The 26,462-nt window shown below is 55.0% G+C and overlaps 3 protein-coding genes and 1 non-coding gene across 4 annotated transcripts; 3 read left to right on the top strand and 1 right to left on the bottom strand.

The window, feature by feature from the left end:
* Positions 1-399: 399 nt before the first annotated feature.
* Positions 400-1,737, bottom strand: GLRG_07377 (cyclin; the record flags this gene model as incomplete). The annotated part of the gene is made up of 2 exons (XM_008098062.1): positions 400-937; positions 1,010-1,737. The coding sequence occupies 2 exons, from the start codon at positions 1,735-1,737 to the stop codon at positions 400-402; spliced, it is 1,266 nt and encodes a 421-aa protein (XP_008096253.1).
* Positions 1,738-3,873: 2,136 nt separating this feature from the next.
* GLRG_13183 lies at positions 3,874-3,979 on the top strand. Its single transcript has one exon. It is a non-coding gene; the product is annotated as a tRNA-Lys (tRNA).
* A 1,410-nt stretch (positions 3,980-5,389) lies between these two features.
* Positions 5,390-8,605, top strand: GLRG_07376 (armadillo repeat protein; the record flags this gene model as incomplete). The annotated part of the gene is made up of 3 exons (XM_008098061.1): positions 5,390-5,684; positions 5,745-7,534; positions 7,592-8,605. 3 exons carry the CDS (start codon positions 5,390-5,392, stop codon positions 8,603-8,605), a joined length of 3,099 nt encoding a protein of 1,032 aa, XP_008096252.1.
* Positions 8,606-11,204: 2,599 nt separating this feature from the next.
* Positions 11,205-12,124, top strand: GLRG_07375 (uncharacterized protein; the record flags this gene model as incomplete). Its single annotated transcript, XM_008098060.1, has 2 exons — positions 11,205-11,333; positions 11,381-12,124. 2 exons carry the CDS (start codon positions 11,205-11,207, stop codon positions 12,122-12,124), a joined length of 873 nt encoding a protein of 290 aa, XP_008096251.1.
* Positions 12,125-26,462: the final 14,338 nt, after the last annotated feature.

Raw genomic sequence — 26,462 nt, 5'->3', positions numbered from 1 at the left:
TGACAGCAGAGAGGTTCGACGGGGGTCACCTTGCTAGAGGCCGGGATTAGCTCGGCTGATTGCCCTGTGTGCGTGCGCGCGCGCGCGCCACGGCTGGAGAGTCGAATTGTCAATCTGCTCGCTATTGAACACGCCTCGGCAAAAGATAAGAATAGGTCTCAAAGCATGACATTTCCAAAATGTTCCAAAATGTTCCAAATCAAGTGGTGCGTATTCTGCAAACATTTCAGAAGAACACTGGTATTTCATTGACGCTGTCACTCATAATATTTGAATAAAACAAAACGTTTCCCCCATGTCCAAACGCCGTCTAACCATGCTTCTTGAGGCAGCAGTAATGCCCACCCATTTTTTAAAATCAGAATGATGACTGAAACACGCCTTCCTCATAAAAGCTGTCTATGCAGCCTGTGAAGGGCCTGCACCTTCGCCGTGCGGCGACTTGGCTGGGCTCGCCTCGTCCGGCAAGTCGCCGCTGTCGTCGCATGCTTCATCAGAAATTTCCGTCGAGCCGCCGTCGTCCATCACGTCGGAATCATCAGCTTCGTCAACCGCATCCTCCTCTTGCAGTGCGTAGCCCGGACAGCGCTCAATGAGGCCGCGATAGTACGCCACAAGGATCTCGGGGTTCGGAACAATCTTCCAGTCCACCCTGTAGAGAAACTCGAGCTCCAACAGCTTGAGCTCGGCGACCCTCACTCCCCCAACCCGCGCGTACGTCGTGTTATTCCAGAACAGATCTGACAGGCCTTTGGCTGCTACAGTGGCTGCTGTTATCAAGAAGCGATGAACGGTAAGTGTGTTGATGGTGAATTCGGGGTATAAAGCGCATAGACGATCGATATAGTAGACCATGGATAGTAGCAGAGGCGGCGTCAGCGTCGCATGTTTTGCTAGTCTGTTGAGATATTCAAGAACCGAGATGCTCGGTGCGGTTCTGCCCAAAAGGTTGGTGAGCACTACAACATCACAAGGCATGAGGGCAAAGAGGGGAGAGGACATTGCTTACCTCGAGTGGAACCGGGTCAGGCTCCCGGAACGCAGGGCAAGCGCGTCATTAGTTTCAATCAGCTCGGAGAGCATGTGCGATATCAAGACAACCATATCTTCGACGACACAGAACTCGTATCGCTGCGGCAAGATTTTCGGGGGGGCAGCTGCGGGCTTGGGGCGCTTAGCCGCGCTCGAGGAGGACGACAACGACGACGACTCGCCCGCGGCGGATGCACTCGCCGCCTGTGCGACGGCCGGGTCCTGGGAATTTCGTCGCTTGCCAGGCGACGCAATAGTGGCCGAGGCCTCGCGGATGGCGGGCGCCACGGCGACCTGCGTTTGCGGGTTTGGTTTCCATTGTGTGCCGGGCGGCGGTTGCGGTGCCGACTGGTCTATCGGGTGTGGACGCGGCGCTGGTGGGGGTTCGGCAGGCGTCGCGGGCACAGAAACGCGCGGGTCGTTGGTGGCTTCAGCAGGAACATTTTCTGCGCGCTGCTGGGCCGGAGACTCCATGGGGGAATACTGGGTACCGGCGTCGACAGCTACATAACGTCGCGGGTGTGGTTGAGAGGAGGGTGAGGTCATTGAGGCGGACGGAGAAGATCTGGAGGCAGAGTGCCGCCGCGGCAAAGGGGCCGAAAGCCGGGCAGGAGACGAGTGCGGGGAGGGTCGCGTAGGGACATAGTGGAAGCTGTTGGGCGAGGCATTGGCGGAACCGGCGACGACGGGAGATGTTGTCAACATGGTCCCGGGCGCATCGTGGGTTCGCAGGCGGCAGAGAGAGCGGACCGGCGACGAGCTGGGAAGTTACCGTGAGAAAGCTAAGGATTTAGGCAGATTGAGGCGGGATAAGATATGGCCGTGCAGCGTGTGGTGCACGCGGTATGTGATGTAAGGCGGCGGTTGGAAGGTCCAGATTTGCAGATTGCCAAAAAGCTGAGATCAGATTGACACAGGCACACGGCCGAAAAATCGGCAAAGGAGGGGCTCTTCGTTGCCGACTTGGTGGACGTGATGGATCCGACAGACTGACGCTACTGCGCGAACTCCGGTATTGCCACCCCCTTGCCCTTGGGCAAAAAACCTGGCCAAGATACCGAGACTGGCCAGAGTCTGTCTGGACGGCAGTTCGGCATCAATCATGTACTAGCGGCCCCGGCAGCAGCATCAGCAGCAACAGCAAAAGGTGACCAGAGCAAGGGAGTAACAACACGAGGCCATGGAGAAGAACAGGAGAAGAAGCAAAGAAAAAGAAAGAAAAAAAAAAGAGAAAGAAAGTGGACTGAGACGAGTAAGGACACCGCCACGAGTCACTGTATGTCTACCTATGTGTTATGGTTACTGTATGTACCTTGGGTATGATCTGATGGTCTCCAGTATCGGAGAGGGAGTTGGAATGAATTACGGATACACTAACCACCTATCTCCTTAGGTACCCATCTCGGAAGTGCCCGTAGGAGCAGTCCGCTGCCCTACCCATGCACCGCCTGGCCAGTATGGATGTTGACTAGCATGGTTGGACATACCTACCTATGCATATCTGTGTATGCCGTGGGACATGAAAAGGGATGAGGGAGCGCCCTCTGCGGTCAGCCCAAGTCTTGCACTACTAGCTAGGCAGCTAGCTAACTACATCGGTGCACTTGCTGTGGGATAGTGGGGAAGATACAAGTACTGTGTTTCACTGTCACTCTGGCCTGCTTCTTCTTCTTCTTCTTCTTCTTCTCCTTCTCCTCAGGTACATCCGAACCGTGCCATTTTTGTTCGAACGTCCCTCCAATCCCGTTATCAATGGCAGCGCTGCCTGCCCTTATGCCCTCTCGTTCTTATGATTCAATATCCAGAAGGGGGTGGGGCCGCTCTTCTGGGTTGGGACACCGAGAGGAATGCCGCTAAGGCTGCTCTGGGGCCGGTGCTGCAACCATTTTACCGCTAGCTGGAGCGATTCCGCGAACCAAGTGCCCTCTTACGCATATGCTAGGTAACAAGGTCTTGGCTGGGGCGAGGCCTATCGACGACTGCAAGCGCCGTTTGGGGCGGCTCGGGCTCTGCCTCCCTTGAAGGAGGAGTGACTGATACAGGCTCGGCATCGTACATCGGGAAGGGTCCCCGGCGAGCCGGTTAGTTCCAGGCCTGCTCCAACAGAACCTCTCTGGACAGGTCTGTCTATCCGCCCGCCTGACTCGGCTTCAATGTGCAGGTATACACGAGGGCGCATTCGACGCCGTATGGGGGGCCAGCCCTCTACCACTGCGATATTTTCTGTCCTCTATTTATCGTATGCCGTGGGCCATTCGTCAATTGCCACTTCTCTTGCGCCAGAACATCTACCCCTCATCTTTACGACTGTGCCGCCGTGGTACATGTGTCACCGAGCTGGTTCGGTTTTCGATAGGCGGTTCGCGTTGTTCCCGGGCGTCATATTGGTTAGATATCAACGACAGGTTAATGTCCTGGCAATGGACGTCTACCTCCGATAGCATCCGTAGACCCCCTTGGTCCTGCAAATGTAGAGTATAGGTCCTCTCTATTTAGTACACTTTGACTAGGAGGCCTTTGAAGCAACTAAAACTATTCGATGTGGAATGCGGTAGGTATCTGGCTTAACGATGGCTACTTTTGCCCTTTTTTCTTTACTCGGCATCGACGCTGCATGTACTGCTCTTGTCTACAGCCGAATACCTGCAATAACGACCGTTTCGAGAGTACGTAGGTAGCCGGCCAGTCATACACACTCGTAGGACAGACGCACAACCGTGATTGTAACGGAGGCGGTCCGTTCTCATTTCTGGCGAAGCTTGACTGCTGGCTTCACCTAGCTACCCGCCCTACCTATGAGAAGACATGCAAAGCATCAAAATTTCCGAATGTTGGTTGAGTTCCCGGTTAGCTCAATTGGTCAGAGCGTCGGACTTTTAGCTATAGGTTCTCCGCGAGCCTTGCTGATGATATCCGAAGGCTGCGAGTTCGACCCTCGCATCGGGAGAATTGATTTTGCTGTTCCTGGCAATCAATCATGTTATATAGTTTTGCTGCGAGCGCGGTTTTGCATGGCGGCCTGCGATTACACTGATGTTTAGAACCGTGCCCGGTCCCTTGTGATCGGTTTTTAAACAATCACATACTGGAATAAGAGGGGCTGTTTCATAAACTCCTCCCTCTGGCATCCAAGGTTTATCTGTTTGTCAATGTTCCTGACACAATGAAGAAAGAGTCGCTACCGACCGCTCAGGGAGTCAGTGATGTCTTGTCGTCTTCAGCATATTATTGATTTCACTAGGTTAGTCCGACACGGACGGCCCGGGCATCAATCATTAGAATAGACCCAACAAGCTGCTCGCCCCCTTCACGACACGTCGAGCCGCCACAAGTTGCGTGCTCAACAAAGGCCTTGCGGTAGTCTATGCTGCATTTGTCGGGTGCTCTAGCCGCTTTCCGGCGCAGTCAGAAATTTGTTGATATGTATAGCAGTTGTTAGAAATTGGGCATCTGGAGCGAGGGGGGGGCCCATGAAGCTGAACAAGCACTAGTAAGTCGGCTTATTTGGCAAAGATTCCTTTTCCCAAAGTTGTAAGTCATGACAAGTACGGATTGACGTTGGTGGAAGGAGACAACACGGCAGAGACAGCCAAGCAGGGGTTTAGCCGCATGGCGGCCCCTTACCTCCACTCCAGCGCTGCGTTGCCCGCTGTCTACCTAGGCAGGTGCAATACAACCAGGTGAAGCTTCTACCAGACGTTGAGGTCCCGTCACTATTCGAGAAACCTTTGCATAATCAATTTGATTAGCGAGATTCCTCTTGCATGCAATGCCATGGTCTGATCGACAACCTCCTTGACCTCCAGCGCTGTTACACTGACACTGGTCGCTCTCCCCCAAGCTTCAGCTACCTACATACCTACCTTAGCATGTGAGAATCCTGAAACCGGCCGGTTGCGATATAAGGTAGAGAACGCACGTGCCTCACCCCAGGTTTTCCAACAGCCGATAGTCTCCCAGTCGCCCAGTTGCCCAAACCATCGGTCCCGACGTGATCATCCGCGATCTATTTCGTGGACGATATCCATCTTCGGTTCCTTTTGTTTCCAGAGGGACGATCCTCGATTCTCGACCCAACCCCCTCGACTCTCTTGGATAGCATTTACGAATCAAGGTCGTCGGGTATTGCCACACGCCTTTGGGAAACGCCTGGCCACGCCTGTCTACGGAGCACAGCCCACATTTGCCCTCTCATTGACCGTTTGCATGGACCTTGACCTCTGACGCCCGCAAGATCCATTGCCACAGCTGCACCACTTCGTCCTTGCAAGCACATGACGCCGTGGCCGAAAGACGATAGCAGACAACAGAAGCTCCCCTCTACATACCATATCAAGCCGCCCGCCGAAATATCGCCATGACGCGCTCGTCGAATCTCCCGATTCTTTCGCAACTATTGAGTGCAAGGAGCTACGCCGAGCAGACGGGTGCGCTACGGGCGCTTAAGAACGATATCGTCGGGCATGCACAGAAGAAGGAGATGTGGGCTGGGCTGGGCGCCCTGAACCCCATCGTCCAGATACTCAATGCTGCCCGATCGCCAGCCAAGGTCAACGGCAAGGACACTCGGCCCGGTGCCAGCCCCCGATATGTGAGCGAGGAGGAGAATGTGAGACTTCAGGCGCTCCAGCTGCTGGCGAGCTTCGCCAACGGTATGTCTTCGTCTCGCTGCCATGGTTCCCCTACCGCCTACTGACTGAGGTCTGTTCCAGGTGGCACCGCCTTTGTCGAACCTCTTCTCGTTGCCGGCGCCCTGCCAGCTGTGCTAGACAACATTTGCCCCGTCTCGAACGCTCCCTTGCTCGTTACGGCTGCTCTACGTGTTCTGCTCAACATCATCGAAGCCGCCGCTCTGGCGCAGCCGACCTCTCCGGTGGACACGCAGGCTTTGGCCGAAGCCATATTTGCTACTGAGCACATCGATTCCTTCAACAGCATATTATCCAGTACATCTACCACGTCCGAGCAACAAACACAAGTAATATTGGTAGCGAACATAATCAGTCAGTCATGTCGGGACGAGAGGCATCAACTCGCCATGGCAAGCCAAGGAGTGCTCGATTCACTCGCAACGCGGCTGGCGAGCATCGCCGTCGCCCTAGGGCATGTCATCCCGTACGCCGAGGTGCTCGGCCGGGTGGATCGAATGTCTGACTTCATCCCGGAGCCCGCACCGTCAAGCTCTACTCTGGCCCCGATCTTGGAGGCACTGGCTACCATAATCTCAGACTCTCGGTTCAGAGCTTGCATGTTGCTGTGCTCCCCGGCGATCATGGCCATCTTTCCCGCTATGAAGTTTACGCCATCAAAGGAAGTCAGGGCTCCCTGGAACTCTCTTGATGTTAGCGGCCTGGGATTTGCACGGCAGCAAAGTCTCAGTGCCGTAGACTATCTGCTTCCTGCCGTCCCTATCCACCAAGGCCGGGTCTCTGGTTCCCAGCAATCGCATTTCCCTGCTTTGGGCTCCTCCGAAGCGCGAGAGCGGGCTCGCTCAGCGGCGACCAAGTACACCTCTACGGCTTCCGTCTGGGAGGCTTCCCGGTTCGAGCTGTTTGGTAACGAAGGGGAGCCCGAAGAGGAGCAAGAGAGCCCTCTCATTCCTTGGTTAATTGTTTTGGTCAGGTCACGGCAGAATATGGAACGGTTGATGGCCGCCAACCTTCTCACCTCGCTCTTCCGGTCTGGGTTCGGCATTAAGTGCTTGAGAGAAGCCAGCCTTGGGTTACTGGTCGTCCCTGTGCTCATGGATATGTTGGACCAACTTCAGTCAGCGCCACCCATTGTCAAGTCGCCCCTTGTCGATGCGGATACGGCATTGAGGTGGGCAATGCTGGAGAAGACGCCAGCAATACTCGCTCGAATGATCACGGACAGCGAGCCGCTCCAGAAGGCTGCTTTCGATTGCGGAGCCGTCAAATGTTACAGCAAGCTCCTCAAGGATGCGTACGAGCCGATTCCAGCGTCGGCGTACGCCAAGGTTTGGTCGCCGCAAGTGGACCACGCCATGGAGGCGGAAGACACATCTCCCTCATGTGCTCTGGGGCCAGAAGGGCAGCCGCCGCTCCTAGCTCATAGAATAAGGATGCGCGAAAGCGCTCTAAAAGCGATAGGCGCTCTGGCGGCCGGCAAGGACGAGTATCGTAAAGCTTTCGTGGAGCAGGATGTCGTCGCTCACATTGTGCAATCACTCTCGCCTACGCCTGGCAAGCCGTCAAATCCCAAGGACCGCAGCAAACCCAACGAACCGGATGGACCCGTGGGCGATGGATCTTCATCTGACCATAACTCCGGGTACGGCAGCAATCCGTTGCCGGTGCTGATTGCGGGCTGTCACGCAGTCAGAATGCTGTCGCGGTCTGTAAGCATTCTCAGAACATCATTGGTGGACTACGCCGTGGCAGTCCCTCTCTTCCGGTTCCTCAGACATCCCGACGCAGATGTTCAAATTGCCGCCACTGCAGCGATATGCAATTTGGTCACCGAGGTCAGCCCCATGAGGGAGGTAAGTGCAAAGATGAGGCCCCGTCTCGAAAAGCATGAATGAAGCTGATGATTGCAGGTTCTGGCCGATAGGGGTGTCATGAAGATTCTGTGCGAGCATGCGCATTCCCTCAATCCCGCGCTACGCCTCAATGCCCTTTGGGCATTGAAGCATTTCGTCCACGCAGTTGACCCGGAGACCAAGAAGCATTGCTTGGAGGAGCTCGAGTCTGGTTGGCTGGTGCAGCTCATCTGTGACGACACGGAAGACGACGCACTGTTCCTCGCGAGATATAAAATGGACAAGCAGAATGCGGTGGACAGCGGGGACGACATGGACGGCGACATCGAAATGGACCAGGCAGACCCGTTGTCCAAGTCATGGATAAGCTCGACGATGCCGCCACAAGACGCAGATGGCAAGCGATCGGCTAAACTACGACAGGCAGAAGCCAGGCTAGCAGCTCTTCGCGAGGCTGAGATCAACCCGTTACGAAAAGCGCGAAACGATGACCTCGCCATCCAGGAACAAGGTCTCGACTTTATCCGGAACATGATAGGGGCGGCAGGCTCTGGATCAAACTCCGAATCGCCCAGCGACACCACGGAGATGATTGATTACCTCTTCAGCGAACTCGGCCAGGATAGATTCTTCGACATACTCGCCAGGAAGCTGCAGGCCAAGGTCCTCCACCCAACGTCGAGACGGTCCGCGGGGTCGGCACGCGAGACCCGGGTGCTCTACCCACAGGCCAAGATCATCGAGGCGGTGGTTTTCATCCTAGTCCACATGGCGGCCAGCATCCCGCGCCATCGGCAGCTGGTGATTGCTCAAACGGACTTGCTCAAATTGCTGGCGAACCACTTCAATAGTAAGGATAAGGAGGTGCGAGTTGCCCTCTGCCACCTAATCAGCAACCTCACATGGCAGGACGACGAGAGCGATACGCGAGCGTGTGCCCAGCGGGCGTACGAATTGAAGAAGTTAGGTTTCTTGACCAAGCTGGAGGGACTAGAAGACGATTGCGAACTGGACGTTCGGGAGCGGGCTAAGAGCGCGGTGTGGCAGATGAAACAGGTCAGCAGTTACTAGACGGCGATTCAGCCGGGGGTGCTGCCGGTTGAAAGGGTCTCATGCATGTATGATATAGATGTACATGGAGTTTTTTAGTTTTGTTTTGCTGTAGGGATACGGCACACGGTACAACAGTACATGATGAATCAAGTACAAACACGGGTTGACCAGACGTGCTTCAAGGATTGTCGAGGACCGGAACCCTGCGGGCCAACCTCGCCTGTCTCCCGGAAGCGGCGGATGGGCTCACCCCTCATGTGATCCGATGATGGTGGTAGGAACAGTAAGCTCTGGAAAAGAACAAAGGTCAAGAATAAAGTACGGATAGTGGCCGGGGGTCCACTATAGGTTCAATGAGGATGTGGGCGGTACGGCGTACGGACAGGGGTCCGACCCGGATCACGATCGACGGCCGGGGTCGCTCGGCACAGGGTTTGGTATGTTGCTGGTGGTACGATGCCCCCCTCCTTGGGGGAGGGGTGAGGAACCACTTTACAACAAGGGTACTGGTAACCGACAGCATCGCGAGTGCAGGCTGATGGATCTCCCTGGACGACAAGAGCACGGATTTGCGACGTTTCTAGATGAAGCATGATGCTGCTTCGTAAGGACTACCATAATAGACAGTTTAGGAGTATCTCCCAAGTGGGCTTGCGCGCCAGCTTACGAGACGGTGGGCAGTGTGACTAGGACGGGTTTTGTGGTTCAAGGGAACATCAACCCTCCATCTCGAGACTGGGGCCACCGCAAGACGCCTCTGGAAATCACGAGATGAGTACGTACGTGAATACTATTGGATACCTTGGTTCGGGACATCTTCTACCAGCTTCTTTACTTGTATAAGTGCTCGACAGAGGTAGGTAGGCAGGTAGGCAGTAACCAATGAAGCGACACGTTCAATTTTCATTTCCTTTTTTTATTTTTCTTCTTTCTTGTCCTTGGGTTCACACGACGGCGGCGTTGCTTGGAGTATCATTTGCGAATGACTTACTATTGTATACTGCTTGAGCCTTTAGTCGATGCCGATGTGATGACACCCATTGAGCTGTGGCCCTCATTATTAGCCATCGTATAGGCGAAGGTATGGAAGTCTAATGGCGGCCTCGGCCGGGCCGGGCCCTGAAAGGCTCTGAGTCACGCCAAGTGGTGTCTAGATCGCCGACGTTGGCCGTTCATTACGTCAACATTATCGTTTTCACCCTCATAGAGAAGCGATTTTTGACCTACAGATACGACATTACCTAGCCTTCGGCATTGACGTTGAGGGAGAGAGAGAGACACAGAGGCGTTCTGCAGCTTTGCGGAGCAAGGGTGACATCCACCATCTGCTCCATCCGGCGGCGTCGTTGGCCCACCAGGTCACCCTTTCTTGCATCTTGCGCTGTTGACTTCGACAAGGAGGGCCTCGTTGGGCTGCGAGTGGAGGAGGGTCGGCGAACGGCTCGTCTGTGCATGTTCCCCGGCCGGCACTTGCTTCCCTTTCGTTGTTCGGCTGCCGGCATTGGCCGCTACATAACGGGTGAGCAAGCTTCGTTTGATCATCGGGACGTCTGGATGGCGTATGGGCGTATGTACGCTACATGCAGTCAGCAGAGATCAGTACTCAAACGCATCGATCCCGGGACACGTCGGTCATGTTTGCGTCGAGATGATGTACGAGGCTAGGGCCAGCCGGTGGGCGGCGGCGTGGCTTTTGCACATTGAGCTCACTGGAATAAGGAATGGGAAGTTGTCTTTGAGGAGAATGATTAGGTGCATGATTTGATGCTCTCTTCCTTACCGAACCGGATACCCACACCCTCCTCATGTGGCGTCTTCCCAGATACACCCGTGAACATGTACCGGAATGGTCTCCGGCATAGGCGGAGCTGGCGCTCACATAATCTCCAATCCTGGCAAGCCGTTAATGATCTCATCCTCGACCGATCACTTCCCGACAATACCCCCCTTTTCCCCGCCACGCTTTCATCTCAGCCATCGAATTGGAGGCAAGTCACAAACGAAATGAGATCTCGGCCCAGTGTGCCCCTCGGCAGAGTATGATGCCCCTGGCGCTCATGATTACTCTGCACGTCCTGGTTGCCTCGCCTTGCTTTGCCAGACAAGGTAGGTCTCCTGACTTGAAGAATCTGACAACGAGATGTTCTTTCGGTTTCCGAGGTGGACAGAACCTTCTGTGATCCACCCTGTCTTTCAAACAACCCGTCCATATGTCCTTGGCCACGACTGTGTGCCTCATCGGGGGTGTACCAGGGTTCTTCTCATTGTCAAATCGCAGGTTTGCACCATGCGTGCGAGACAGGAACAGCAATCGGCGAGTTCGGGCACCAAGGTGGTATCGGACTTGCAGCTACGACATTGTGCCATCACCTTCCGGGCCAACGGTCAAATGTTGCCATGAACTGGATGGAGGGCGCTTGTCTCGTTCAGAAGTATAAGATGATCATAATATTCTCCCTTTGACAGACCTGTTCTGTACCATAATCCTGCAATCATTCCAACCAACTAAATCCATCGCAGCCCTTCCGATACCAACGCAAAATCTTGCCTGGTTGTCTATTGAGCTTCTCCAGGATACACACCACCTTACCAACACTTGATCCGGATAGTCGCCGTCATGGGCCTAATTCTCAGGAGAGATAATGACGCACTCAACGTCAACCCGCTCCCAAATATATATGAGGAACTCAGCGTCAATGGCTCCGACTGGCTTTGGGCTTGCGTCGCAATCTACTTGTTCTTCTTTGTACGTCCCCCGAGCACGCCTCTCCCGACTCTGCTAACACGCGCCAGCTCGGTGTCTATGCCCTGTCGTACAAGCCCAGAGGTAATGAGAAGATCTTCCACTACCTCTTGAACATCGCCCTGCTCGTCGGCGCCATCACCTACTTCGCCAATGCCTCCAACCTCGGCTGGTCTATTGTGACCCAGGCCGACTCGAATGGTGCCCCACGACAGATCTTCTTCAACAAGTACATCAACTGGGTCGTGGCTTTCCCCATCGTCAACATCCTTCTCGGTCTCGTCGCAAACTCCTCGTGGGCCACGATCGTTTGGCACATTGTCCTCTCCTGGGTCTGGGTCATCAGCTACCTGGTGTCCGCCTACACTCCTTCTGTCTACAAGTGGGGTTTCTTCGTCTTCGGCACCGTCGCGTATCTAGTCATGGCCGCCTCAACCTGCGGCGAGGGAAGTGCCAGGGCGAAGCGTGTTGGCACCCAAAGAGACTACTATGTCCTCGCCGGCTACTTCAATCTCCTGTGGCTCCTATACCCCATTGCCTTTGGTATTTCCGAGGGCGGAAACACCATTGGCGTCACTCCCCACTTTATCTTCTTCGGCATCCTGGACGTCCTCATGATCCCCTTTGGTGCAGTCATCTTCCTGGTGCTCTCCAGGAACTGGGACTACAACGCTTTGAACCTGTACTTTACTCAGTACGGCCGTGTCCCTCAGGGTGGAAACTTGCCTGAGAAGTCGACGCCTTCTGCTGCCGCGCCTGCGACGGCGGCCCCCGCCGGAGCCCAGCAAGTCTAGGCGACATATTGAACACCGCGTAATTCTAAGCCGGATACCGATCCTTGCTTTCAGATGATTCAACACCCTCAAAAAAAGAATAAAATAACATGATCGAATGCGGAAAGAGAGCACATTCATTTCAGAATGGTCGTTGAAAGGGAAGGTCGTCATAGACCGGGTGGAGTATGGACTGGAGATACCCTCGCTCGTTTTGTTTTAATTCGGATTCCCCTCGATGGTTTGAAAGTTGAATCTAAATAATTTTAATGGGGTAACGGTAATATGTCGTCGGAATAATATCTTGACTGTAGCATTCAGCTAGGTTTGATCTCTACATACTTGTTGGAAAACTACAGTGGCTGGATTGCCAACACTCTGATCGACGATACCGAAGACGTGGCTCGAGAAGTAAGAGAGCGAGGAATTTACATATCCACCGTAGACATCAATAGAGCCAGATCTATTTCTAGGTGCCCGAAGTGTGACCAGCGTTTCGCTCACAGGCTGTGGCCACGAAACCGCCATGAGAATCACGGACGATATACTGATCCCAGAGAGAGGGGAAACTTCTTCAAGGTCAACTGGCATGCAAGCATTCGTGCACAAGTCGATCATGAGGAAGGGCGGAAGCGAGAAGAGTGGCAATGTGGAGTTAAAGGCTATGAGAACATGCCGGACTGTTTGAAAGCAGAATAGACACTCATCGTCCCAGCATAATCAATAATTAACATTTCCTACATTGTAAGAAACAGTAAAGCTAGTACAGTAGCCCAGAATGACTGTTAGCAGATGAGAAACACCGCCGGGTGCTCTTGGTCTCGGTGGCATTCATCTATAGCCGTACGGCACTGCAGCGTTCTGTTCTGTATGTCGAGGCTCAACAACCAATAACAGAGCCCCTGAACCTATTGAGGGTATACAACGGCCCAGTCCAAGCAGCCTTAGTCGACATATTCGTCGGCGGACACTACATCCCAAGATGCCCATATCGGGCGAGGGGTCTCCGCCGCCAGCTCGGCATCGACCTAATCAGTGCACTTGAACGTCTTTCTAGCTCTCGACTACCTACTGTAACATACGTGGAAGAGGAGATTGAAATGTCGCAGAAGCCCTGGATAATAATCGTACGACTTTCGAGCCACATCGTCCGATGCCGGCTCCATACCAGTATTGGTCCTAGACAGCAGCAGGATGCTAGGGCTTTTTTGGGGGGGGGAGGGTTTCTTCTAGACTGACTTTCATCCTAACCTACCGACTTTTTGTCCGCTGAGAGTCTCGATCATAGATGGGCCTTGAAAGCGATTAGATGCACAAAAGCAACCCTGGTGAACTTCCCCAACCAAAAGAACCGACTCAACAAGCTCAGGTTTCGTGCCCCCATCACCGCCCGTAGGGTTCGGGGCCCGAATGCATTGGAGGTCATGAAGAATTGGTGCAAATCTCCAAGGCTCTCCGGTCTTTTGTCGTCTCACACACGACTCTACCCACGGTCAACTGCAGCACCGTCGAGGGCAACTATAAGCCCGCCAAACGCATACATACGCTCGACGATGGAAATTGCCCTCTTCACTAAAACCACTCTCTCTCGTATCCGGTCAACTGCGTTCCAAGCAAGGCATGCATGAACCATTGGTCTTTCTCGTGTTACTCCAGATAACCATTCAAGACACCGTCTCACTTTCTCGCCCCCAAAAACAATCAAAGACACAAGAAACCTACGGCCCGCGACTCGGCTGTGTCGATACGGGGGCCGGAACCAGCCGAGACGGCTTTGCCATCATCTTGCACAGTGCTCCCTATGTAATCTTCTCCCGGGCCGACCTCAGAGACTTCGAGACCCTCCTACAAGATTCCTATTCGATCGCCCCCACGTGGTCTCGCCTGGTCCTGTGCCGGAAGCATACTGATGCTTCTGATTCCCTTTGCACACGGCCTTTACTAAGCGGCGGCGAACACCCTACCACCACTCTGCGTGTGCTTCACCTTGCGGGAGCGAGGCCGTGCCACAGAGCGCTTGTACACACGAGAAAAACAGGCCGTATCTCCATGGTTCGACGGCTCTCGGGTACTATACGTTGCGTACATTCCTGGGCCTGTCTTGCTCTCCCGCCAAACTCGCGAGTGTAGAGCAAATGGGCCTTGCTATTGGGCATTCCTCTCGATAACTGACGCCGGTTTGCAGAACGCTGTTGAGCCCGAAGGTTCCATGACTTCGTAGCTCCCCTGCCATTCTGCCCCTCTCTCTCAAGAAGTACTTGCGCCATCGCACTGTGTCTAACTCTAACACTCTCTCGCCCCGACCAAGGGCCGTCTGCCCTGATGTTGTCACCGCACCCACATCCACTCCCGGCATCGATAAGTAGCATTGCCTTGTTGTCGTCCTCCGGCCCATAGCCCAACCGCGGGGCCGACGGGTTTCTTGCCGCAAGGTGCGGCGCCGCCTCGCCGTTGTTGTTGATCAGCGTCGCGACGTCCAGGGGGGGGGGGGGGGGCCGTGAGCGGCGGCCGTGTGCAGAGCCCGGCCGTAGCAATCCCTTGCCGAAGCGTCCGGCCCGGCGGCAGCCACATCGACCTCAGCCGCAATCGGGAGCCCTGCGGTTTCTCCGCACTCCGCACTGATAGCCGGATGAGGTGCGGCGAACTCACGAGAGGTTATCCTACTAGAGATACCTGCTTCGTTACGGATGAGTTCCGCCATGCGCTCATGGCCGCCACTTGTTCACTGCTCCATGCAGAGATCCAGCTCGGACCTCCCTAGGCAGACGGGACAGGCTTGCTGATTCGGGCAAAAATGCGTGTTTGGTACGCGAGGATGCAGATTTACGAGAGTGAGCGCAAGCAGGCCGTGGAGAGGCAGCATAAGCGGAGTGTTCTCTTCGTTTGCATTAGGGGTGTACGGGTCAAGGACTCACCGCCGTGCCCTCCCCAGTGCGAAGGTACTTCTCTTTTTACGCTATATTCGAGTCCGAAGTGTCGGCGCCATCGAGCTTGGACTAGCTGGACGAGCTGGATGCTCGTCCAAGGAATGGTATGTATCTACGTAAACTGGAACGGGACCGAGGTAGGAGTGACAGGCGTCACGGAGTTTCGTTGATTTAGTCGCCCACTGCGCGAGGGAGTCGCGCCAGTCGCCGGAGCACGATGAACCTTCTCAATGTCAAACAGGTTCGAGCATCCAACTGCCTCTTGTGAGTTGGATTGCCCCCAGCGAAGACCTAGACTTGGCCCAAGGCGCCAAAACAGCCTTCGCAGAAGTCTCGGGGAACAAACTTGGGGATCGGAGCGCGAAGGAAAGTCCGAGCCTGCGAGGGAAAACAAACCAGAGGACTATGGACCAAAGCGATCGCCCCCTTGACCGAAGATCGCCTGAGGTGATGTTCGGCGGATGCTCTCGCAGAGCAGGCCGGCAGCCCGTGGTGCCTGTCGTCGTCGGATGTCGTTGGATCCCGACATCCGACGACGGGAGCTCACGAGCCGACCCCCCCCCCCCCCCCCCGGGACGGGCAGGCATCCGATCAGTCTTGGACGAACGGAGAGCCCGGCCGGCAGGGTTGCTTAATCCCCAGAACAGACGACGCTGATCTTGGGGAAACCGCGGGGATCGGAGGCACTTCTCTGAGAATGACGACCCCGGCATGTTTTTCGAAACCAGGCGACCGATCATTCGTAGACGGCAGCTGGAAGCAACGATGCAAGAGGGTGCGATTGTGACGCAGCCATGTTTCATTCCGTCTTGGCCAAGAGAGACAGCACACGCTGCTTTGGGGGGGGCGGGGGGGCTGGGGAAAAGCCGTCGCAAGTAAAGCCATCGCCGCGTCACCCGGAAGGGGACCAGTCAACGGGAGAGCCCGGCTGGCAGCTGGAGCGGTGGCGACGTTCGGCGAATACGTCGAGTTGCACGTTTTTGTCCCGCGGGCGGAGGGGGGGGGGGGGATGATTGCCTCCCGTTGGAGCTTTTTCATCCCGTTTGTAACTGGTCTGCTCTTCGGGTCCTGGGCCATGTGGCTTTCGAGTCAAGACGCATAACGAGCAGCCCTCCAGCGCAGGACGGGGCACTCCTGGAACGGGGATATAGCACCGCCCCAGCTCCGAAACTGGCCGGGCACACGGGGCTCTGCCACCATCTGCCGTCTCGATTTCCGTCTCTCGCCGGGCTGGTGCAGGCAGGCAGGCGGGGTGAATGGCGGCAGAGGGAGATCTAGTCAACACGAGACTATTTGGACCGGATACCCACACACACACACGCACGCACGCACTTGACCTTCAGGAATGCCAGCTAGCTGGGGCCCTGGGGCTCTCGGGGTTGTCCATGTCTTGTTTCCTCTCACGGCCCCTGACGGGAAAACTGTATTGGAAAGGCGGGGAGGGCATACACACACACAAGAGAGCGAACGCCAAGACTGAGAACGACTTCAGACGTCTCATGCGTTGGCGGCGCACACACCGCGGGACGAATATGTAGTGTGCCTCTTCTCGCTTTCTCGGCACGCACCTATTCTTCATGGTACGACCGACCACGCTGCACTCCGCGAGTAATTCCCACTTGCAAAGTCAGTGTCACGAAGAAGAAAATAAGGATTGGGGAAAAAGATGGAGGGGGGGGCAGGGCGAGACGGACGACACACCACCACCCATTGGTAAGAGGTTTACCGGTAACCCAAGAGAGTTTGCGCTTTTCTCTGTGGCGTGAGCCAAAGCTTCTGCCCCCCTCTACAGCTTCTTCTTATTTTTTTGAGACAAACGAGACAAGTTCGGACACATACACACACCAGAACAAGGTTAAAGCCTGCCTCATGTCCTCGCCCTTTCGCGCCATGGTGGTTCGACCGAACGTTTGTGACTCGCCCTCACAGGCAACGACCCGGTGCTGGACAGATTCCTCTTGTTTCAACCGCCCAAGTCCGTGGGGGAGGGAGGGAGGGTTTGGAGGTTTGAGACTATGGGCTTAAATCGTCTCTTGGTATAGTCTAACAGGAATAACAAGAAGAAAATGAAGATAAGAATAAAGATTTCGCGTTTGTTGGAGAACAGGTAACGTCCACGCGGTCGTCAGCTTCTCTCTCTCTCTCTCTCTCTCTCTCTCTCTCTCTCACCATTGTTTCTCTCCTCCTCCCGTGAAACATGGCGTCTCTGGTAGCGATGCCACTACCCGGCAGAAACCAACCGATGCTGAGACATCAAGCTTCCAATGTTTAAAAAAATAGTTCGCCACAGTCAAAGTTGCATGCCTAAAAGTAAAATAAACCAAGAATACAAGCCACGCGCCGGGTGAGTTCCGGTGTCATGCTACGTCGAAGGCTGCGTGGAAACATGTTTCTGGTTCCTGCCCCCCCCTCCCCCCCCCTTAGCCTCAGATGTTTAAATATGTTTGTAACTCGACTATAAAAAAAACACTAAAAAACTGAAAGTCAAGGTTGAACTTGATCGGTTTCAGAGAGGCGTTGTGTGAACGAGACTCAGGAACGGCGCCAAGGATGTATCCTTGGTCGCGGAAGGGTTCATACGACAGTAATTTCGAGGCGGTGGTTGTATAGCACTGGCAAATATTCGTTGGGCGCCGATAGACAGAGAGTCAAAGAGTGAGAGAAAAAGAGAGAGCGAGAGAGAGGTTGTTCCAACCGCAGCCATGAGAGCAACATCGGATGGTTACAGGGTCCGTTGAACTCTTTATGGCGCGAGGCATGCCTGCCCTTATTCACGATGCCGATGAAGCGGCCGAGAGACCCGGCAGCAACACACACAGAATACAATGGCATGCTCGGTGTGGGCACGTATGTCCGCCTTGAAGCGACATTATTTGAATACATGGGCGGCCTGAGCCATTGTTTGCTTGCTTCGCGCATGGCTCCTGGGGCGTCTCGATAGCTTTGCAGCAGGCTGTGCTACCATGGCAAGACGGCCTGAGGTTTCGATGAGGCAGGGCAGCCAGACCTGAGAAATACGAGCTTGCAAGATGGTTGGAGCAGGAGAGCTGGCAGAAGACGATCCGGGACATGCCGCCCAACGGGACACAGCAGGCTGGATATGGGACCACCCCAGCAGCTCTTGCTCGTCCAGAGAAATCGGCAGTGGCCTTTCTTCCTTTCAGTGCTCTGCATCATGTTACGCGAAATTACAATTTCACTTGGGGAGCGTGCGAGCCCCGAGACGGCAGGAGAGACGATGGATGATGGAGAATCGAGATGGTGTTGTCGAGAGATGTACAACCGGTACAGTTTCTGGGCCAAGGTAGTCTGATGGTGTGTGTGGCCGGCCGTTGCCTTTCCGGTGCTTGGGTAAAGTGAGTGGGCGCTCGACACAATCAGTTGATGGTCGCGTGCAATCGAGTGACCTGTTTTCCCCTTGAGTGCCATGTCTCAGGCTGGGGGGGGGGGGGGGGGGGGGGGTTAACTGCGACTCGGTGACCACGCACACACGTTGCAATGTCGTTGGTTAGACGCCCAGTTAAAGGAGGGTTCTTCCAGGAGCGCCTCGTGGCGGGATGGCGCAGCCTTGCGGTCTACGCATGTACTGGCAGAACAGGGACTGTGATGGGCCAAATTAGTACATGATAGTCAGTCAGGAGGCGCATGTAGGGAGCAATGGCGGGCGTCGACTGACTGTGCCTCGTGGTGCCTGGCTGGGTACCTTGGCTTCCCAATTCTCGCGGCTCGATACAGCCGGTAACGGTGTTTGCTTTCCTCAGCTTGCCGGGATGGCGCAAATGCATGCGTTTTGTGAAAAACCTAGCATATCGTCGTCCACTCCCTCCGATGCCGTTGGTGGTGTGCAGTGGACTTTGCGTGACGCCCCGGTTTCATACCTTGACATAGATGGTAGGTGTGCGCGCGTGTGTGTGCCGCGGACGGGCAGGCCAGCCGGGCGGTAGGTGTGAAGATGACATTCATCAACTGGTCCTCTGGGCAACATGCGAGAACTGAGCACGAGTGATTTGGAGGCGGCCTTGGGAAGGAGACGAAAGCTCTTGTGCTGAGCCAAAGCTGGCGTATCTATATTGGTATGGCGACCCGATCACGTATCACGTATCAGGTGTATGTATGTATGTAGGCGAGGTCGCCGCCAGGCGGTTGGATTATGAGACGACGACGACGACGACGACGACGATGACGACGAGGATAAGCGTCAGTGGCTTTGCAGCACGGGCCACATGAACAAGTCGCGTGTAGGTAAGGCAAAGCAACGATGCGCCTGGCACAACTGGGCGGCCGCCGGATGTGGTCCGGGACGGTTTTGTGCAGTCCCCCCCGGGTTAATTGCAGCGCGGGATTGAGCATCGGATCATGGGAGTGGGTCCAGATTGGTCTCGCTTGAGGGGAAGGTCGCATCTGAGGTACCTGCCGCCTCTAGATGTCTAGATAGTGTGGGTGGTAGTATCCGTATACCTAGATAAATGGGAAGGAGGGAAGGAGCGTAAGCGAAGGGACGCAGGTACAGTGCCGGCACTGTCCTCTCGGCTGGCAGGGACGCGGGCAAACCTCATCAAGGAAACAGCTGGAGGAGGACTGGGCAATGGAAAGGGCGTTTTCTGATTGGCAAGGAATGAGTGGGGCCCAGACAGGATCAGGGGAGGAGATGACAGATGGGGCCGGGTGGGGTGGAGGAAGGCGCAACATCGGACACAAGATCATGGGTCGCGAATTAGGCCCGGCAGGGTCAAGGGCGCTTGTAGTGAGGTGAATGAGCCAGCCAGAGGGCGCCACCAGCCCGTCGCTTTCGTCCCTGTTTGAGTCTGGCACCGGGCGAGACGATGGGTGTGGGTTCCTGTGGCGCGCAATCGTTACAATCAACCGCTCCCTCCATGGGTATGGACCGTATGGTAGTGTATTGTAGTAATCGTACTATGTATGTATGGGTGATGGGTGGTCTCAAGACGGGAGGTCGTGCTCGTAGTGGACTGGCGCAATCGTACGCGGCCGGTTAAAATTCTAGTTTTGGAGTTGAAGGAGGAGGCCCGGACGCTCAGACCGCCGGGTGAGCGACGTTTGTACTGTACACGCATCCGTCTGAGTCGTGCTCTGGATATTCACCTATAGGTAGGTATACCTATACAAGAGATGAGGGGAGGATAAAGAGGGACAGAGAAAGAGAGAGAGAGAGAGAGAGCCCTAAACTTGAACAGAATTCGAGAAGGAGCTTGGTTTCCAACAGGCATACTCGGCAAGTAAAAGGACGATGATTCCATTTGGGTAGGTCGTACAGTAGTAACAGCAAGAAAAAGAGAGAGAAAAAAAAAAGAAAAGAGAAAAAAAAAACCAGAACCTCGCGACAAGCCCCCCCCCCCTCCCCCCCCCCCGGGATTTTGCAGGCTCCCAGGTCCATGGCCAGCAAACCTTGTGGATGCCTTGGGCTGGCGGCGGGGAGAGACGGTAGCTTGGTACACTTACTAGGTATTACTACAGGTATACCTAGTGCTACTCCGTACTTTATCCGTACCCTACCCGGACTTAGGCTGCGGATACGGGACTGCCTCAGTGCCCATGCCCGAGGAGCACCCACCGTGGACGATGCAGGGCGCTCTGCTCCTCGTCCGTCTCCGACTCGAATTGTGGCTCAAACATCAACAGCACGCATCGTGTCGCGCATCCGCCTCGCCAATGGGAGACGACGCCTTGGGATGGCAGTTACCCGATGTTATGGATTGCATAATCAATCAAGCCCAGCCGACCCGGGCAGGACATGGCCCAGGCGTGTCTGCCGTCTCTCGCGCTCTTTCTCTCTTTGACCACTCGCCTCATCTCACTCGACTCCCGAATCCACGGAACGACTGGACACGGTGGATGAACAAAGCGCGGCCCCTTCCCACTTGGGGAGGGAAAAAAAAAAAGAAACAAGGATCCATGTCTATGGCACTGGGAGTGGCGAAGCAATTTAGCCCCACACAACACGATCTAGCCCTTTTTGGCCTTCGGTCGGTCTCCCTGGAGCAACAACTCATTCATTCCCTTCACTCTTTCTGCCTCCACTGCCTACCTGTACGTGTCGGTAGGCATGTCGGGGTAGGGGATGGATGTCTCGCTCTCTCTCTCTCTCTCTCTCACACACACACACAAGACAAGAGAATGCCTCGCTTCAATTTACTGGCCCGGGAGTTGTCTGTTTGTAGGCAGTACTGTCGTGTACTGCACTGCACTGTGTACGTGGTGCAACCACGCAACCCGATGACTTCCTGCGTACCGAAAACGCGGTAAGTTCATGCCCTTACTTACCTTAGCAAACACCCGACACCGTGGACGTTGGGAGCGCCGACCACTCGACTAGCGGCCGCTCTCAAATGCATTGCCATTCCCCTTCAAAGCGCCGCCCCGGTCGAAACTCGACAAAGACGGGACGAATCCGTCATCTTGGCTTGGCAACTCAAAAATGTCAAGACATTCGGTCCCGACGAACCCACTTCGTGCCCGCCTTTGCTCGTTACTCCCCCCCTTCAGTGTCTGCTGCTGCAGACACGCGTGTAACTAAAACTCTGTACGGAGTAGTGATGATGACTTGATGGAGCAGCAGAAAGGCGTACGTGCAGATTAATTACCATGACCATGACCATGACCCTGGCCTTTGCCTTTCAGCTCCCCAAAGTAGACAAACCCCAACACGGACGCTGGCGGCTCGCGCTTTCAGCTAGCCCAGCAGTTATTGCCTCGGCCGGTCGGCTTCTGGGTGCCAAGCGCAAGCCTTGGCACCGGTTGTGCACTGCAGCCTGCGCGCCGCATTCAATGACACAGTACTCTTATACGTAGTATGTGTGTGTGTGTATCCGTACACTACCTACTCCGTAATGCCCTCGCGCCTTGGTCTCCATCTCATTCGGGGACCCGGACATGGGCAAGATCAGCTCCTCCACCCATCACCCTTTGCTTTTTCCGGCGTCTGTTCTGTTTCGTTCTGCTCTCGACAGTGCTCCGTAGATGGCTAGCCCACCGTATCTGACACGGTGTATATCTATGGTTCGATCTGCCACTTTGCCCAAATTACCCATCCCCCACAGTCCACGGTCCACGGTCCACGGTCCACAGTCCGCAGTCCGCAGTCCCCGTGAGCCATGACCCTGACCATTATGGATTGGACGTCTCGTCCGCCAATACCAATAAAAATAAATCTCCTCGGCGGGGGCCCCTAAGGGACTCGGTAGATGCTGATCACTCGGAAGTGCCCTTGATTAGCGCTTCAAACACTGGATGCCGACGGCTCCTTTCCACCCCTCTGTACGGAGTATGTATGTATGTACGACGGTACCAGGCCGAAGTTAATTACCCCTGTTAGGTAACTAATGCTCACCCCCCTACTACAGGACTTCACTTTTGGCGAATATTCACCCTCTATTATGATATCAGCTGTGGGGGGTAACATCATAGGGGTAATTAACTTGGCCCTGCCACCCTGTATGTATGTATGCTTATTTCGAGTCTTTCCACCAAGTCCCTCCCAGTCAGGATGGCCTGGCCTGCGCAGCAACACCACGAAACACGCTCTCAGGAATAACGCAAGTGGGAAACGGCATTTCTGCAAAGACCTTTCGGCTTATTGTGGGGTCACGATGGGTTGTGTGTCCTTGGCCGCAAATCCCGTTCATGCCCATCTCGGACATTACAGCCCATCCACCCACCAGTATCCGTATAGTACGGATACTCCGTACGGATACATAGTATATACATACTAAGTAGTGTACGCAGTAGTTTACATACATACATGCACACCCGCCAGGCCGGGTTGTCGCTGTTGCCGGTTGAGGGTTTCCATCACCTTTTCTTGCAAAATGAAGAAACCAAAAAATAAAGATAAAAACAAAACCCCCAGCCAATGCGCCAAGACCAGGAATGGTTGCTCGGGTGCTACGGCGGTTTTCTGGGGCCGACGAAAGAGAGTTTACAAAAACTTTGGCCGACCCAAAGCTCAATTTGAAGCACGCAGCAAGACATGACGTGCGGTGCTGCTGCTGCTGCTGCTGCTGCTGGGGTTTGGCCATTCCCGGGGGAGGGACAGCGTTGGATGGGACGAAAAAAACCAAAAAAAAACCTCTGTGGAGCCCACGAGCTACGATGTATTATCCGAATTCAGAATCGTCAGTGCTGGCCGGGAACGAAGCAAATGACGACCGGCCTATGCCCTAGGGGGGTTCAACACTTTTACGAAACGCCCGCTTCAACCACCATCGTTCGACCTGTCCCACTCAGCCGGGATGGGGCCAGGGAGGGGGGCAGATATAGGTATGCGCTCCAACGGTGGGCCTTCGGGCATATGCCAAAGACAATCGTCTGATTTGAGGTCTGTTATATCCGTGCAGGCAAGCTGCTGGCTCTGTCATATGTGTGCGCGCAGCGCGAGTGAGAGACGGGCGGCGAGGGCTTGAGATGCGGTGAAATGAGAGAGACCTGGGGTTACCTCATGCGATGCACCTGGATCGCGTCGGATATCTAAGCCTCTCATCAGTGTGCTGGCCGAGCGCGTAACACAACGGCACGACACAGCTTCCTGGGAGGGGGGTTGAGCTCGGCCAGCGACTTGACAGACGGGACGATATCGTGCGATGGCAGAGAAGACTGGCAAGTCCGGGGTAGTCGGTCACTTTTTTCCTTCTTCTTTTTTTTACACTTACCGTCTGCATTACATGGAGGGGGGAAAGCGACAAAAACGCTCGCACACGTCTCGTCTTTCTCGCCTTGGTGCACCAAGCATTGGTGGCCGGGCTGTGTACGTAGTATGTGTGTTTTCAAGGGCGGCGGCTGCTGCTGCTGCTGCTGCTGCTGCTGCGTCGATGGAAGCGATGCTGTCCTGTCAGTCTGTCTGTCTGTCTGTCAGTCTGTTAGCCTGTCAGTCGAGGCCACTGCAAGACAAGTCTCGCGTACGTAGAATGTCTCACCATGACGGGCGTATCTTTGCGGCACCGGTGGGCACACCGTGGTCGGTCTGCGCGACATGGAAAGGGCCATTCATGCTCGACCAACCAGTATCACCACGGCGAATTTCATCGTGCCAGACCAGTAGAGGCGAGCAAGCGGGCAAGCAAGCAAGCAAACAAGCGAGCCAAGGCAATCAATCACATGGGGGGAGCCTCGTTAGCATGGAAAGAGACGGCTACCCCTCTCTCTCTCTCTCTCTCTCTCTCTCTCTTTCCCTCTCTCGCGCGCACTGTACTTGCGACCCAAGTGACAGGGCCCCTCGATGCATACTGAGCGGCTCCCATTGGTCGCATCTGGGCACGAACCAGGGAAGGCCCGCGTTGCGACAGGCATGGGTGTACGGCAACAACGACTGGGACGGACCATGGTTCAGGATTGGCTTGTTCAGCCCCCCCGGTGGATACCAGCCAGCCCATGGAGGGGGATAAAGGTGACAAATGACAGACCCGGAGACCATTGCTGGGTACATGGCGCCGCGAGAGCGACGACACAATGGGCCGAGAAGGCTGCGTGGCTGCATCGAAGTCGTGCGCCGTCCTGCGAGTTCGACGGCACACCTGCACCGCACCGCACCTGCACCCCAGCGACTGAAAGCCGCAATGGAAACAGCGGCCTTACAGTAGGCTGCAGATGCATCATTGAATTGGGTGGGCGGGTTTGGCGGGTTTAGGCCAGGCTCGGGGGGTATGGTAGGTATAGCTGAGAGAAAGGAAAGAGGAAGAATACTCACTCGATTTTTCTTCTTCTTCTTCTTCTTCTTCTTCTTCTTCTTCTTCGTCTTCTTATTTTTTTCTTCTTCTTATTTTTTCTTCAGACCAGACCTGTCAGATTGTTCGGGGTGAGCATGTTTGGAAAAGGCATAAGAGTCGGTTCTATTGACTGGACCCGACCGAATGGGATGTCTTTTACAGCCATGAAAACAATGGCGTGCTCTCTTTCTCTCTCTCTCTCTCTCTCTCTTCGCACAGTCGCAATCACAGTGCCGTGGAACCCGAGACTCCGGCTCGTTATGCGTCCTTTGGGCTGGCACTGCACTGACCGTTTTCCCACTTGACACTGGAAGAAAACAAGAAAAAAAAAAGAAGAAAAAAAGGGCCTGCCACGGGGGCGGTCCTAGAACTCTAATGCTGCGCACGCTGCCTCGAACCGCCACGCTGGGAAAGATGATGAGTGATGATCACTGACGATCGCCCAAAGCGTTTGTCTACCTCTGCATCATAGATAAGCGTAGCAACCTTTTTCGAGGGAAATGTCCGTGATACCGTATCCCTCCGCTCCCAGTTTAGCGCTGCTTAAAAGCAGACGAAAGGTTACCAGCCAGCCATTGCCCTGCGAAGCATGCGAAGCAGAGAAAGTAGGTATACCGGTAAATGGGCACCCGACGCACCGTCACCCCAATCTCTCACTCTTCCAGCCAACAGGATGCTGACTAACCCAATCCGCGCAGATCGTCCCCCTTCTCCCCCCAGCACAAACATCCTCGGGTTCGACACGCCAGCAAAAGAACCCAAGCCAGCGCTTCGCTAGCATCTTGCTTGGTGTGTAGTAGCGTCTTCGCTCTCCCCCCCATGTGCGGGTGACGAAGTGCGCGACGTCTAAAGACTAGATCTGAATCTAGCGTCCGCTGCCCTACAGAGGTAGGTGCTGAGGTACTTGTCCAATGTCTTGGTTGATCCTCTCGCTCGCGCACTGGGTACAAGACGAGAAGCCCAGGAATAGACGCCCGTCGCAGGTATCCATCCATATTACTACATGGTATGTACGGATAGTTGTCGTTTCTCAGCTACCTACGGAGTATGCGGATACTTGCCTACCTTATCCGTACCTGCCTGACAGTGCCGCAGCATCACCCCCCTCCCCCCTGTTTGAACTGCGTGCTGTCTTGCCCCCGTACGCCATCGTGGGAAGTCAGCCCAATCTAGCTTCGCAACAGCGCCGTCAGCACCATCGGCACCTCCCCGCCCGACCAAGGTTTTCCAAAGAGGTGCACCATTCGCATAAAGGTTTAGCCAAGGGCCGTACAGAATGAATCAAGCTCTCGTGAACCCGGGACAGGACCGGAGGAAAAGGGGGGTGTCGTGCTAATTACGGATACGCATGGTCCCAGTGTGCCTTCAATGAAGAGGGACTGGAGGACTGAGCACCATACCGAGGTAGTATCCGTAACCCAGGTGCCCTACCTACCCTACCCTACCCTACCTAACCTTACTACTACATTAGGTACCTTACTTACCTGGGTAGATGGCGGGTACGGTACGGGCTGTTCTGAGTTTGGTCTCGGAGCGGCCACCTTTTGTCGCCTTATCCCTACTCCTCCTACCTACTCCGTACACTACACCACACCACCTACCTACCCAAACACAGCAAGCATACATACCTAGTTGGTACCAGTTATCGCCGAGTCAACTGGGGCCCCAGTCCAAGGCGTTGGGTCCCTCTCCCACCCAGACCCACACCAACAC

This window comes from Colletotrichum graminicola (assembly GCF_000149035.1).
Source record: "Colletotrichum graminicola M1.001 genomic scaffold supercont1.30, whole genome shotgun sequence".
In the NCBI taxonomy this organism is placed as follows: domain Eukaryota; kingdom Fungi; phylum Ascomycota; class Sordariomycetes; order Glomerellales; family Glomerellaceae; genus Colletotrichum; species Colletotrichum graminicola.
Note: the sequence above shows the minus strand (reverse complement) of the source record. Positions and strands in the feature narration are given on the sequence as shown.